Source organism: Pongo abelii, chromosome 1 (genome assembly GCF_028885655.2).
Source record: "Pongo abelii isolate AG06213 chromosome 1, NHGRI_mPonAbe1-v2.0_pri, whole genome shotgun sequence".
NCBI classification, from domain to species: domain Eukaryota; kingdom Metazoa; phylum Chordata; class Mammalia; order Primates; family Hominidae; genus Pongo; species Pongo abelii.
The window spans coordinates 116985754-116998833 of record NC_071985.2 but is presented as its reverse complement, the minus strand read 5'-3'; the positions used below and the strand labels follow the sequence as shown (position 1 = coordinate 116998833).

At 45.1% G+C, this 13080-nt stretch overlaps 1 protein-coding gene across 1 annotated transcript in view; it reads right to left on the bottom strand.

Annotated features, from left to right (window-relative positions):
* Positions 1-597: 597 nt before the first annotated feature.
* CASQ2 (calsequestrin 2) overlaps positions 598-13080 on the bottom strand; it is a 68850-nt gene continuing 56367 nt past the window's right edge. Inside the window, 3 exon segments of the mRNA NM_001132214.1 lie at positions 598-2003; positions 3501-3575; positions 5773-5873. Of these exon segments, the coding sequence (NP_001125686.1) occupies positions 1818-2003; positions 3501-3575; positions 5773-5873 (362 nt within the window). The 3' untranslated portion in view covers positions 598-1817.

Below are 13080 nucleotides of genomic sequence, written 5' to 3'. Positions count from 1 at the left end.
AGTAAATGAGTATCTACTTTGTGATGGGCAAAGCGCTAAGTGCTAGGGATTCTAAGATAAATTCCTTGCCTCTAAGGAGCCTGCAATTTAGTGAAAGGACAGACATGCAAATATATGTTATACCTTAAATGATGAGTGACATGATCCAGGGATGCACAAAGCACAGGGGGGAAAAGGCACCTTCAGGTCACCTAGACAATTGGATAAATGGTGCTATCACCCACCCAAACTAGGACTCCATGAAGAGGAGAAGATGTTTAGGGGAGAAGGCAATGAGTTCAGGTTTTGTTGTGTTGAGTCTGAAGTGCTTGTACAACAGCAAGTCAAGATGTCCAGAGGCAGTTGAATGAATGTGTCTAAAAATAAGGCAAGGAGTCAAGGTTAGAGACTCATATTTGGAGGTAATTAGCACATGGATAGTATTGATGGGCATGATGACATCATTTTGGAAGAGTATGTAGAGTTGAGATGCTGTGAAACACCATCATTTAAAGAGCAGGAAGAGGAAGAGGGGCTAGAAAGGAAAATAGAGAAGAAATAAGGAGGTAGGACTGGAGCCAGATGAGAATGAGCAGAGTCAGAAAAATCAAGATAGGATTTTTGACATTGTCTGAATATTTTCAAAATATGAGTTTAATGACAGAATTAGTTAGCTAGTATTCCACAAAAAGTATTGCTCTATTTTCAAAAACTTTGCAGTGTCTTAAACATGTGCTAAAAGATTGAGAAAATAAATTAGAAAATTATACTGCACACTTAACACTAAACTACCAAGCACAATGTAACTTTTAGACAGCTCAGAAGGCACTTTGGGATTTTTTTTTTTCAGTGCCTCAGGGCATCAGTATGAACTCCACTTATTGTTGCCCTGGCCAACTGTGGGAGTACTGATAACTGGAGAGTTAATTGACTGCTGGATAAAGCAATCTTTAATCTAAATGGGAAGGCTCACTAGCAGCTACAGAGAAGGGGTATTCAGATCCCAGCTTAGGCTAGGAAGCCAGCTGACCCAATCAGAGACATGAACCCATCAGAAAAATGTAAAACCTTTCAGCTTTCTAGTTTTCCCCCACCCTCCACTCCTGCTGATGAATATGTGAGACTTGCCAACTAGAGGGAAGTTTAGAGAGCAAATCAACCTCCCATCCCAGTTTCCTAATATACTAGAAATGATGGTGACACCTGTATACATTTCAAGGCCTCTCCATAGCCATCCAAAGGCTTGAATATCCAAGTTCATAATGAAATGAATGACCATCACTTGAAATAAGTTTAACAGAACCATGAGAATGTGATTTATAAGTTTGCTTCCAAGGCTGAGCCTTCTCTAAGAAGGATCATCTTGGCTAGAGGAGGGATCCCAACTGATGTTCGAGGTATGGAGGGAGCTAAATCATTAATCATGTGTCTTCCCTGGGCTCTGATTAAAAGGTCACTCTATACCTGTGAGTTAGAAAGCTGTCAATTCTGTTACTGTCATAATCAAAGACAAATAAACTTGTGTTAGGGGATTGTTCACCCCAGACTGCCATGTTGAGGCACTGCCATGACCCTTGATGGTCCAGCAAAGAACAAGATCTGTTCCATGACAGTCAAGACAGTCAACATGGGAATAATTTTCCTCCTGTCCCTGCTAAGTGGGATTGCTGCATTTGAAAAGGCATTTGCTGAATGATACTGCTCCTGATGCAAAGGGAGTGGGAAAAGTGAAAGGAGCTGGCTGGGTGTGGGGCAGAATTGCTTGCTGCCACCTTGTGCTGTCTGTATGGTAGTGGGTAGCTGTGATTTTGTTTTCATCAGAATTGTTTGGAGTTGGGCTACTCATCATCATCATCATCACTGTCATCATTATCCTCTTCATCAGAATTATCATCATCATCATCCTCATCATCATCATCTTCAGTGTTTATCTTTCCAGAAAGCACATCCTCAATCCAGTCCTCCAGCTCCTCAGCAGTTGGAAGATCATCATCATCTGGAATCTCCATCCAAACACTGTCAGCCTGCAGTGAGGGACAAAATGAATGCGTGAGTAAATGCATGAAGGCTGAACCAGACCAGGGATAGCCGTGCTGAATAGCTATGCTGAGTGCCCCCCCGACTCTCTTACACTTATTAGAAATGTGCACATTGTTAAATGGAAATGCCAAACGGCAAAACAGTATGTGTAGTATACTGTTCGTGTTGCATAAAAGGAAATGTGTATTCCATTACCCAGTGGAATATATATGACATTTCTGGTAATATACCCATGCAAGAACCACCAGTGTTTCCCTCCAGGAATGAGACTAGGGGTTGGGTCAGGGGAGTAGGAAATACTTTTTACTTTGACCTTCTATTCTACTGTTCTGTTTTAAAATGTTTTCACTTGAGCATATTTTAAAAGTTATGTATTATTATTAATTTTAAAGTAGCTTACAAAATAAATGAATGTAGAGTTCCCTAGGTGATTGAACACCTATCAACAGGGGAGAAAGACATTGCTAACTGGCCCCCATTCTTTTTTTTTTTTTTTGAGATGGAGTTTTGCTCTTGTTGCCCAGGCTGGAGTGCAATGGCATGGTCTCGGCTCACTGCAACCTCCACCTCCTGGGTTCAAGTGATTCTCTTGCCTCGGCCTCCCAAGTAGCTGGTATTACAGGCGCCCACGACCATGCCTGGCTAATTTTTGTATTTTTAGTAGAGATGAGGTTTCACCATGTTGGCCAGCTGGTCTCGAACTCCAGACCTCAGGTGATCCACCCATCTCGGCTTCCCAAAGTGCTGGGATTACAGGCATGAACCACCACGCCTGGCTTGACCCCCATTCTTAAGAGATTCTACCTCAATTAAGAAGTATGGCTTTAATAATCCTCTGTGATCATCCCTTTCTGTCCACTATTTGCCTGATTGTATCTGTCCCCACTTGAGTTTTATGATGGTGGAGTTGTATCAGATGTATGGACTGAGATCTAAGATTTCCTCGCATTCTGCCAGTGTACCTCACTAGCCTGTCCCACCCTCAGTTCAACAATGCCTGAACTCTGAGGAGAAGCCCCTTAACTTGCATATGATTTTCTTCCTTCCCTTCTGCAGGCCTGGTCTCCTGCCTGTGGAGTAGTTGCCTGCCCGGGATTCTAGGCCACAACGGCCCCATCACCCACTGTGCAGTGATGGCTCCTGGTGTGGGTTCCCTTTTGTAAAGAGACCTTTTTGTTTGTTGTTTGACTTTGGGGGTAAATACAGGAGAGTTTACTTGAGGGGAAGGTTCCAAATCAGTGATTCAGGAAAGGCTGGCCCCATAGGCAAGAAAATGTGCCCATGGAAGAGAGCCATGGAACCACAGATTGGGACTGGCTCGGAGACCAGGCATGGAATACACTGGCAAGTTTCCTTGAGCAGGACCCCTGCCCTCTTCTGAAAAGGCTGGGCTGCTATAGATGCTCTCACAATCTAAGCTGTGTAGCAGAAGTCAGGCCAGGCCAAGGGTGCCTGAGCAAGCCTTCATAGGGGATACTCACATCTGTGACATTCACCACCCCAATCTGTGGCCTGAACAGGTCAATCTTGAAAGTCTTCTCCCAATAGGCAACGAGCTGCAGCAACAAAAAAATAAGATTAGACAGCAGGCAGAGGGCATTCTCTGTTAAGGACCCACCCGCCGTCCCATCGCAGTAACTAGGTCACCATTGGTTAAAGGTCTTCAAAACAGCTGTGAGCACTTAGCAAATTGAAGACTTGGCCCCAGCCTTCAAGCACTTCAAATAAGCATTAAATAAAAGATGACATAGCATAAATTATGGAAACATGTGTCTACAGCTGTAAGAGAGAAAATTATAGAGGTGGTCTAATGTTGCTTTCCAAATTACTTGTGGCTGTTTTATAGTTTATAGAGTCATTTCCCTCCACCTCTTTTTTAATGTCCCAGTTTTAAAAATACCTTATCTTGTGCTACATGAGATAGCAGGGAAAGCCATGATGGGTCATAAGTTGCCAAGTAAGAAGAAGGCTTCTTCATTCAACCAGGCTTGGACTCCACGTGCACAAATCTCTGACTGGGGCAAAAATGAAGGAGCAAGGGGCCACAGGATTTTTTTTTTTTTAATGGAGATGTTCAGTGGTAGAAAATCTCCCACGCAAATATATGGCCTAGTGGGGACTAGGGATATTCAGGAATCTGGAAATCAGAATAGTCTGAAGATTTCTTCTTTGCAAAAACCAAGGCAAACACATAGAACTGGCCAGAAGAGAGGCTGGGCATGGTGGCTCACACCTGTAGTCCCAGCACTTTGGGACTGGAGTCCAGGAGTTTGAAACCAGCCTGAGCAACATAGTAAGACCTTGTCTATACAAGAGATTTTAAAAATTAGCTGGGCGTGGTGGCACATGCCTATAGTCCCAACTGCTCAGGAGGCTGAGGCAGGAGGATTGCTTGAGCCTGGGAGCTTAAGGCTGCAGTAAGTTGAGATTATGCCACTGCATTCCAGCCTGGGTGACAGGGTAAGACCCTGTCTCAAAAAAAAAAAAAAAAAAGAACTGGCCAGGAAAACTGCAAACCATCTGCAAGCTTGTACAACAAAACAGTCAGATAAACTAGAAACACAACCAGGCAGAAGCTATATCAACAAAGCTGTACTGTATGCAGTCTTATATGGCCATGACTTTGTTATAATTACCCAGTGCTATGACATTGGTCTCAAGTGTCATGGAAGCCTCTGCCTTTGATTCACCCCCCTCCTCTACATAGGGCTGATTTTCAGGACCCTTGAGATCCCTCTCAATTTTCTCTATTTAATCACAGTATCATCAGTCATGACCTATGCAACTAATGATAATTCCTGGAAGATAAAGTCATCATTCATAACCTAATGATAACTAAAGTTGTACTGATTACCGCAATAAGCATTTACCTAAAGCAGTTGGTAGACCAAGCTTTAGCATCATGTAGACCTAGATTGGAATATCACATCTATCACTCACTAGCTTTAACCTCCCCAGCTATCATTCTCTCCACCTTGTGACAGGGATTATAATAGTACCTACTTCACAGGGTTGTTGAGAGGATTCGCTGTGATGAGGCATGTAAAGCATTACTATAGTTCCAGGCATGCAGTAGAGTGTATCAGCTACGCTTATTATCAGTACTAGTACTTATTATCAGTGCCAGAACCAGTACCAGGGTTCAATACATGTAGTGTACAAATTCTGTTTATTCTTTTTTAAAAACTTAGTATAATCAAAACTTTCGGGCCGTTGATCATGGACACTAGCAAAAGTGTGGACTTTAAGTTTCTTTCACATTCATCGTAGGCTAGACACTATGCTAGGTCCTGGGGAGAACACGACGAACATGACAGGCACACTCTTTCTCTCCACAAAGTTCTGAACTCGCTGAAAAATGTGCACCTCTGATTTTTATTACTCAGTAATTCAGGTGGCCTCAGAACGATGGTCCCCACCCAGAAAATAAAAGTAGTTCCGGGGACTGGGAATGGAGTGATGAGGGGCAGCTCTGGAGCTGCTGCCAAAGGAGTTTACCCTGCTCACTTGGGTGGGGCCCTGAGGGTCAAGGGTTTTCAACTCCTGGTCTCCAGGGAGTAAGCCTAATCCTTTCAGGGTCAGCACCAGGCCCCAAGTTCAATACTGCCCCAAGGGCCAAGACCTCCCACGTTGGATGAGGGCCGCCACTAGGTTTCTTCAAGTGCCCCTGCCTATTTCACCTCCTCGGATGCTAAACGCAATCATGAGGCTGTGACAGCAACTGAGGGTGGGGCGCTGGCCAGAGCCACTCACCAGAGGAAAGTCGTCGGGGTCGATCCACAGGATGCTCAGGTCGGGGTTGTCAGTATTGTCCCGGGCAACCTGTTTCAGGATCTCCAGGAATTCATAGCCATCTGAAACAGGATTCAAGAGAGTTGAGTAACCCCTGCACATACACAGCTTCTAACATGGAGAGCAGAGTGCGATTTTTCCACGAGGACTTCTCAGGACATTTGGTGGTTACCCTCAATTATAGGATTATTCTATAGAATGAGTCAGATGAGAGCTCCAGGCACAAAGCAGATTATACAAAGGAAACAATAAAAAATTTGAACAAAGGATTAAAAGTTCCCAGAGAACTGGCTGGTTTTTCACTGGAAGCCAAATTTCATTTGTGAAAACTGCCCAGCCTCGGGTCAGAAAGTCAGTCCCGGAACAGAGAAATTCCTGCCTGTCCTTACTGATCCTGTGCGATCTCTTGAAACAGATGCTTTGCTGTCCCCTAGAGTCGCCAATAACATTTGCTCTATGGACCAAGAATGTTTAAGCCTGGACCCTTAGTTTTCTACAACCAGGAATTGCTAAAACCTTCAAACGAGCTTCTGATTTACAGTTGGTTTCACAGCTCTGAGATAGTAAACGGGGCTTCCCTCCCTCCCTCCCTATTTCCTTGTATACTGGGCCCTCCCTCTGTTCAGTCAGCAGCAGTCATTGCCCCAGGGGCGGGATGATTCATAAGAAAAGCAGAGAGGAGCTTTATAAGCTTCAATAACACAAACTTTTTAGCTTTAAAAGCCTAAACCTTGAAGGACTAGGAGCATACAATTTTTGCCATAAACAAAAATTTTAGGAGAACGTTTAGTAAGAGATAGCATACTCTCAACCCTCAGCACCACTCCCCAGCCCCCAGCTAGAAACTGAAAAAATAGTTTAGATTCTGGAAGGTCCCTGAGAATAATAAACTGTGCCTGTATGTGTGTGTGCACGTGTGTGTATGTGTGTGTGTGCGTGTATGTGTGTGTGTGTGCATGCGTGTGCATGTGCAGAAACACAAGCCATGTGTGCATGTGTGTCCAAGTACAGAATCTCCATTGTTTCAGGGAATCCCAGAGTATAGAAGACCCATGATTTGTTTCAGAATTAAACTCAGGCAAATGAAAAGATCCCAGAATCCCTTAGAGAACCCCCTAGTATAGGAGCACTAGGGCAGAAAAGCCTGTCAGAAGGCCCCATGGAGTTGTCTTGTCATTCTGAGGAACTTGAACAGATAACAATGACCCATACCAGATGTGCACCCCACTCAGCTATGCCTGGGAACCAGAGAGACCCTGGATCCCTCGGGATAGTGGGGTTGGGGTGGAGGACCTTAATTATCAGCCCCAGCTTCCACCATTCAGTGGTATACACTCAAAATTGAAATTTAGGTTCAGTTCTAAGTAATAAAGTTACATTTCTTGCACAGCTGAATTTGTGGCTTGAAATTTATACCTTGAATACAAATGACTCATCAGCTACTTGGGAATTCAATTAACTGCTTTCTTTGCAAAGTTTTTCTTCTTTTGTCTGGAGTCTCAGCAAACTTGAGCTCCTCCCTATGGCCTCTGTTTAGCAATCCTCTCCTCTCTCCAGGAATGCTAGCTTTTGTTTGGCTCTTTTGGACTCTTGGTAAAAGTTTTTTTCTGCACTTCTTTATCTCTAATGCATTCCAGGCAAAACGCATACTATTCTTAGCAACTCTGCTTTGAGTTTTTGAGTTGGTGTAGCCACTGTTGCTAGCTCACACTGAAGATTCAGGCTGAGCCCCCTTAGGCCTTATTACCTGGGAAGCACAGCGACCTCTAGTGGAGAAGTAGTTCCTTTTTTTTTTTTTTTTTTTTCGAGCGTCTCTGTTGCCCAGGCTGGAGTGCGTGGTGGGCTCACTGCAGCCTCGACCTCCCAGGCTCAAGTGATCCTCCTGTGTCAGCCTCACAAGTAGCTAAAACTACAGGTGTGTGCCACTATGCCCAGCTAGTCTTTTACATTTTATTGTTTTATTTTGTACAGACAGGGGTCTCACATTGTTGCCCAGGTTGGTTTTGAACTCCTGGGCTCCAGTGATCCTGCCTCAGCTTTCCAAAGTGCAGGATTACAGACGTGAGTCACTGTGTCAGGCCTAGAAGGGGTCTTCATGGCCGGTGGCCACTTCTTGAAGAAATACAGAGTGGACCTGGGTGATCTTTTAATCTGTGCTCATAGCCATATTGCAAATGAGATTATGACAGACACCAGAGATTGACAGGGCCCTAAGCATTAGAGTTCACTTATCTGTCATTGTGGGGCTGGGAGTGAGGTGGGGTAGGGGCATTACTCCTGCTGCCTGTAGGTGGGACTGAGAAGGTCCTGCCCCTCCAGTGTATCACTGGCTGACATGTGTGGACACTATGGGTCCTCCTTTGGCCATGTGTCTGTCACAGGAGAGGGAAATATGGTGCCATCTTGGTTATCTGTAGAGATAGGAATCATAATACAAAGACCACAAGGAGGAATTCCTCCAAAACAACTTCAGTTACTGTTTTTAGCTGCAGAAAATAAAGAAATGATAATCAATGAGGTGACACTGCCAATACTTTGGAAGATGAGAGAGAGCCAAATGTAAAAGGGACATGACAAAACTGAAATCCACAAAGAGAATGAAATGCAAAAACACAGACTCAAATGAAAGTAGAAAGTAAACTTGTGGTGCAAGAGACTGATTCACATAAAGGAAAGGAGAGTCTAGGCAGGCACGAGTGTTGTGGAGGGACAGGATCTGTGACCGAAAACTACAAGCTGAATACACAACGGAGCGCTGTTGTTTTCTTATGGGAAAAACTCTCTTAACATTGGGATTCATCAAAAGGAATGTGGTATACAAGAACATATCTACTACATTCCTATTTGACATTCTAGAGCAGGTTAAGAGTTGAAAAGAAAAACTGAACTGTGCAAGAAAAATCAAATGGGTTGCAGTTTTTATGTAAATGAGTGAAGTCAAAAGTGTGGATTAATGCCCATTTTCAAGAAAATAAAAGTTTCTGTAAGGAGAATATTCTTCGTGTCTATGGAGAAGCAAAGAAATCTCAAAAACCATTCCCAGAATAAATTAATAAAAAAGGTTGACATTAAAGCTGAAAAAGTTTCCTCTAGATCCAAGGGCAGGTTTCTGATGTTCAGGGTGATGAATTCTGTAATGGACAATGTCTGTGACCCCGAATACTTTCAGTGACAGAACAGAGCCCATTCTTCAGGGAGTCAGCCCAGCATGGCCCTTAAACACACAGACTCTGGGGCCAAATGACCTTGGCCAAGGTCCCGGATATACCCTTAGAGTGTGACTTAGAGCAAGTTATTTAATGTTTGTCTCCTCATCTGTAAAACAGGGATGATGAAAATGATAGCATCTACTTCATCGGGTAGTTGTGAGTTAAATGAATCAGTATCTCTGAAGCACTTGGACAGTGCCTGGCGTATAGTAAGGTTTAGCCATTATTTTACTTAAATTACCTGACATTCTATATTCAAAGGCAAGGAAGCTGGTTGGAACTCCCTAAGCCTGGCCATCCCTCTGTTCATTTACCACGTCGGTATTAGGTTCAGTGATCTGGGCACCGAGAGTGGGGTAGAGGCAGTCTTGGATCCACGCAGTACATGCTCACAGAAAACTATATCACAAGAGTATACAGCGTGGGGCAGCTCCTTCCAGCTCCTGTTGCCGATTCTGTGACCAAAAGCTTCAGGGATGGTTGTGCCAGCTGGTGTGACCACAAGAACCCTGCCTTGATAACTGGGTCAGGGAAAGGTTTAATTCCTTTGCTTTTAAGGCATTAGCTTATGTGGATATTCCTGATCAAAGGCTTACGAGCCTCCGAGGCTCTCCCCTCTTCAGACACCAGCCTTGAGTGCAGACCTGTTAAAATGGATTGTCAATCTGTGAAAGTGAGTTAAGGCAGCTAACCTGGTCTCACATGTATTCAGTTGCTAAAGCTGTAAGTTACAAGTTCAGTTTTTTCCAAAGAGAGCCTCTGTTTCTTTGTAAAACTGTCAGGTCCCCTGGAAAAGAGAAACATTCTCTGTGGATCCTCCCTTTTTGACCAGGAAGGCAGGTGTAGGAAGCTGCATTTCACTTTAGTAATTCAATGTTAAGCAAGGACTAGTCCACTGTTAAAATTACATGGATGAATGACTGAGTTTAAAATGAGTAAATGTTTCCTTTATCAGTCGTAGACATGGCTTGGAGCCCTTTCAAGACTGTGGTCATGTATGTTTCATAAGTAATGTAGCCTATACTTCAAAAAACTATATAGAGAAAAGGGGGAAACACTATTCAGAGATGTGTAGGCTAATAGTTATCTAGACAAAGCAAGTAGAGGACTATTCTCGGCAGTTATCAGAAAAGCATCGGTTCTCAAAATCAGAAGAGACCCCCGCAACCCAGACATTCCAAACTCCAGGTAGTTGAATAGCCCTCACTCAGAACATTTGTCTGTTGAATATTTCCAGGAGTGAGACCCTTTGACCTTGCTAAAGGCTGACTACGGAGTTGATCATTCTAACAGCCAAGAATCTTATCCTTGCATCCAATTGAAATCTTTTTTCACATGACGTTTACTCCCCAGTTTCTTCCTTTATGGACACTGGACATTGTTCTTTTTTGTTTTGTTTTGAGATGGAGTCTCACTCTGTTCCCCAGGCTGAAATGCAGTGGTGCAATCATGGCTCACTGCAGTCTTGACTTCCCAGGCTCAAGTGATTCTCCCATTTCAGCCTCCTAAGTAGCTGGGACCAGAGGCACACACCACCATGAAGTTAATTTTTTTATTACTATTTGTAAAGATGAAGTCTCTCTGTGTTGCCCAGGCTCGTCTTGAACTCCGGGGCTCAAGCGATCCTCCCACCTCAGCCTCCCAGAGTGCTGGGATTATAGGCGAAAGCCACCATGCCCAGCCAGGACCCAGAACATTGTTCTCCATATGCAGAAAGTCTATAATCACGCTGCTCCAACCTTTATTTTCTGAGTGTCTATTGAACACTTACTGGGTACTGAGTACTTTTGCATTTGATTTTTACAACTAGTCTTGATGGAAGTTAGGAAGATTTTATCATCTCCATTTTAAAGAGGATAGAATTAAGACCCAAGGAGAGCAAATGACTTGCCCAGCATCACACGGGAGCAAATGGTAGAGCTGGGAGTTGAACTCAGGTCTTAAGTCTGCACGTCTGGAGCCACTTCCACTGTCTCCTACCCTCTGAGGTCTCCGCACTCCTACCAGTGTTGCTGCCATCTTCCTTCCTCGAGTTTGTGCTTGAGATTTTTAAGCCCAGTGTGAAAGCTTCAATATCAGGGAAGCAGGGGCTGGGACACTGAGGAAACTGTCCATGGGGTCAGCCCCAGGGCTGGTGGGCTGGCCTCTACCTTCCCATGGAGGGGTCCCTTCCCCTCCTTCAAACCACGCTGCCAAGCCCTCCCCTCCCAGCAGCTGTAGTATGATGGGTTGGCTAACTCAGGGATGGCTCTGAGTGGGACTGGCATCTCAGAGATGGATGTAAATAAAGAGACCTGGAGCTGTGAGAACTGCAACTCCTCTCCTGCCACTCAGGCTTGGAGTCCTGAGAGACCATGACCCACAGCCAAAGGATGCACATTGAACCAGGAGGTTTCCCACGGCAAGCGACTGGCCTCTGGGAATCACATCTTTGTGGGAGGAGAAACTGATGATTATCCTCTCCTGTTTCCCTGGCAGGAACTGGTGGGAATGAGCCTTCACCAAGCCCTAGGGGACGGGTCCCAGGCCAGGCACAGCCAAGTCAGGAGCCAAGGCCACATACGGCAGAGGCTCCTGTGTCTCAGAGCAAGCAGTGGCCCAGGAGCGAACAGGCCCACAGCACGCAGCCTGCCCTGCCCTGCTATCTGTCATCATGGCCCCACTCCTGGGGCAGCTGGCTGTGCTCACTCCACAAAGGCCTGGAAAGGGACCCTTCCTGACTCCATGCCGTGGGAAGTTCTGGGCCTCAGGATCTCTGCTCCTGTGAGGAGAGGCCTGAGCTTGGGAGGGCCAAGCTCTTAGAGTGGGGTCCTGCCCTTGCTTGTGTGGCAGGTGGACAGATAAACGGCCGGGGCTGGAACCACACAGCTTAGAGGTTGTGTCTAAAGAGGGCACTGGGTCTGGAGTTTAAAGACCTTGCACAGGTCACTTAACTGCTCCCCTTTCATCTCCTTCTCTGAAAGTGGAGAGGACAGCTGCCACATGACCTCTCAGGCATGTTGATATAACGAGATGCTATCAGCATGTGGGTTGGGTAAAGTGTGTAGGGACACACATGCAGAAGGGCCTCATAAAGACTTTGTCTTCTTCCTTTCTCTCCTCCACCCCCATCAAACTCTTACTCATTTTAAGGTGTTTTTTTTTTTTTTTTTTTTCACTACTTTGATCCTTCATTGATGGGAAGGGTTTTTGTTTGTTTTGTTTTGTTTTTGTTTTTGAGGTGGAGTCTCACTCTGTCACCGAGGCTGGAGTGCAATGGTGTGGTCTCGGCTCACTGCAACCTCTGCTTCCCGGGTTCAAGTGATTCTCCTGCATCAGCCTCCCGAGTGGCTGGGACTACAGGTGCATGCTACCACGCCCAGCTAATTTTTGTATTTTTAGTAGAGACGGGGTTTCACTATGTTGGCCAGACCGGTCTCGAACTCCTGACCTTGTGATTCACCTGCCTGTAATCCAAAGTGCTGGGATTACAGGCATAAGGGTTTTGTTTGTTTGTTTTCATCAGGCAGGTATAATTTGAGTTCCCACAACATCTTAAGCCCAGAGCCAGGAGCTGAGACACAAGGGTGTATAGGACAGGTCCTCTCTCAGAAAGACCTTGTTGGTCTCTAGGCCAGAGCTCACTCGGTAAGTATGGAATTCTCAAAAAGCAGCCCAGCATCTGAACTGGATCCTTTGGGAAACCTCAGAGGGACAGACAAGGCCGGGAGCTCTCCTGTCACAAGATGGAATTGCCAAGAAGTCACCCGTGAGAGTCAGACATCCGCATAGGACAGGGGACATTGTCTGGGCCCCACAGCTGTGAGATGGCACTTGAGACATGTGAATATGCTACCACTGCTTACCACAACCCTCTTTCTCTACCTGTCTTCTCCTGGCCCTAAGATCCCAGAATTGGTGAAAAAATCAAATGATATGGTGTTGTGATGAAGAGAAGCTTAAGCTGATGGTTACAGAGCCCAGACTAGGGGCTGGACTGCTGGGTTTGAAGCCCAGTTCTATCACTGATTAGCCATGTGAGCTGGGGACATTATTTAACTTCTTTGTCCCTGTATTTTAT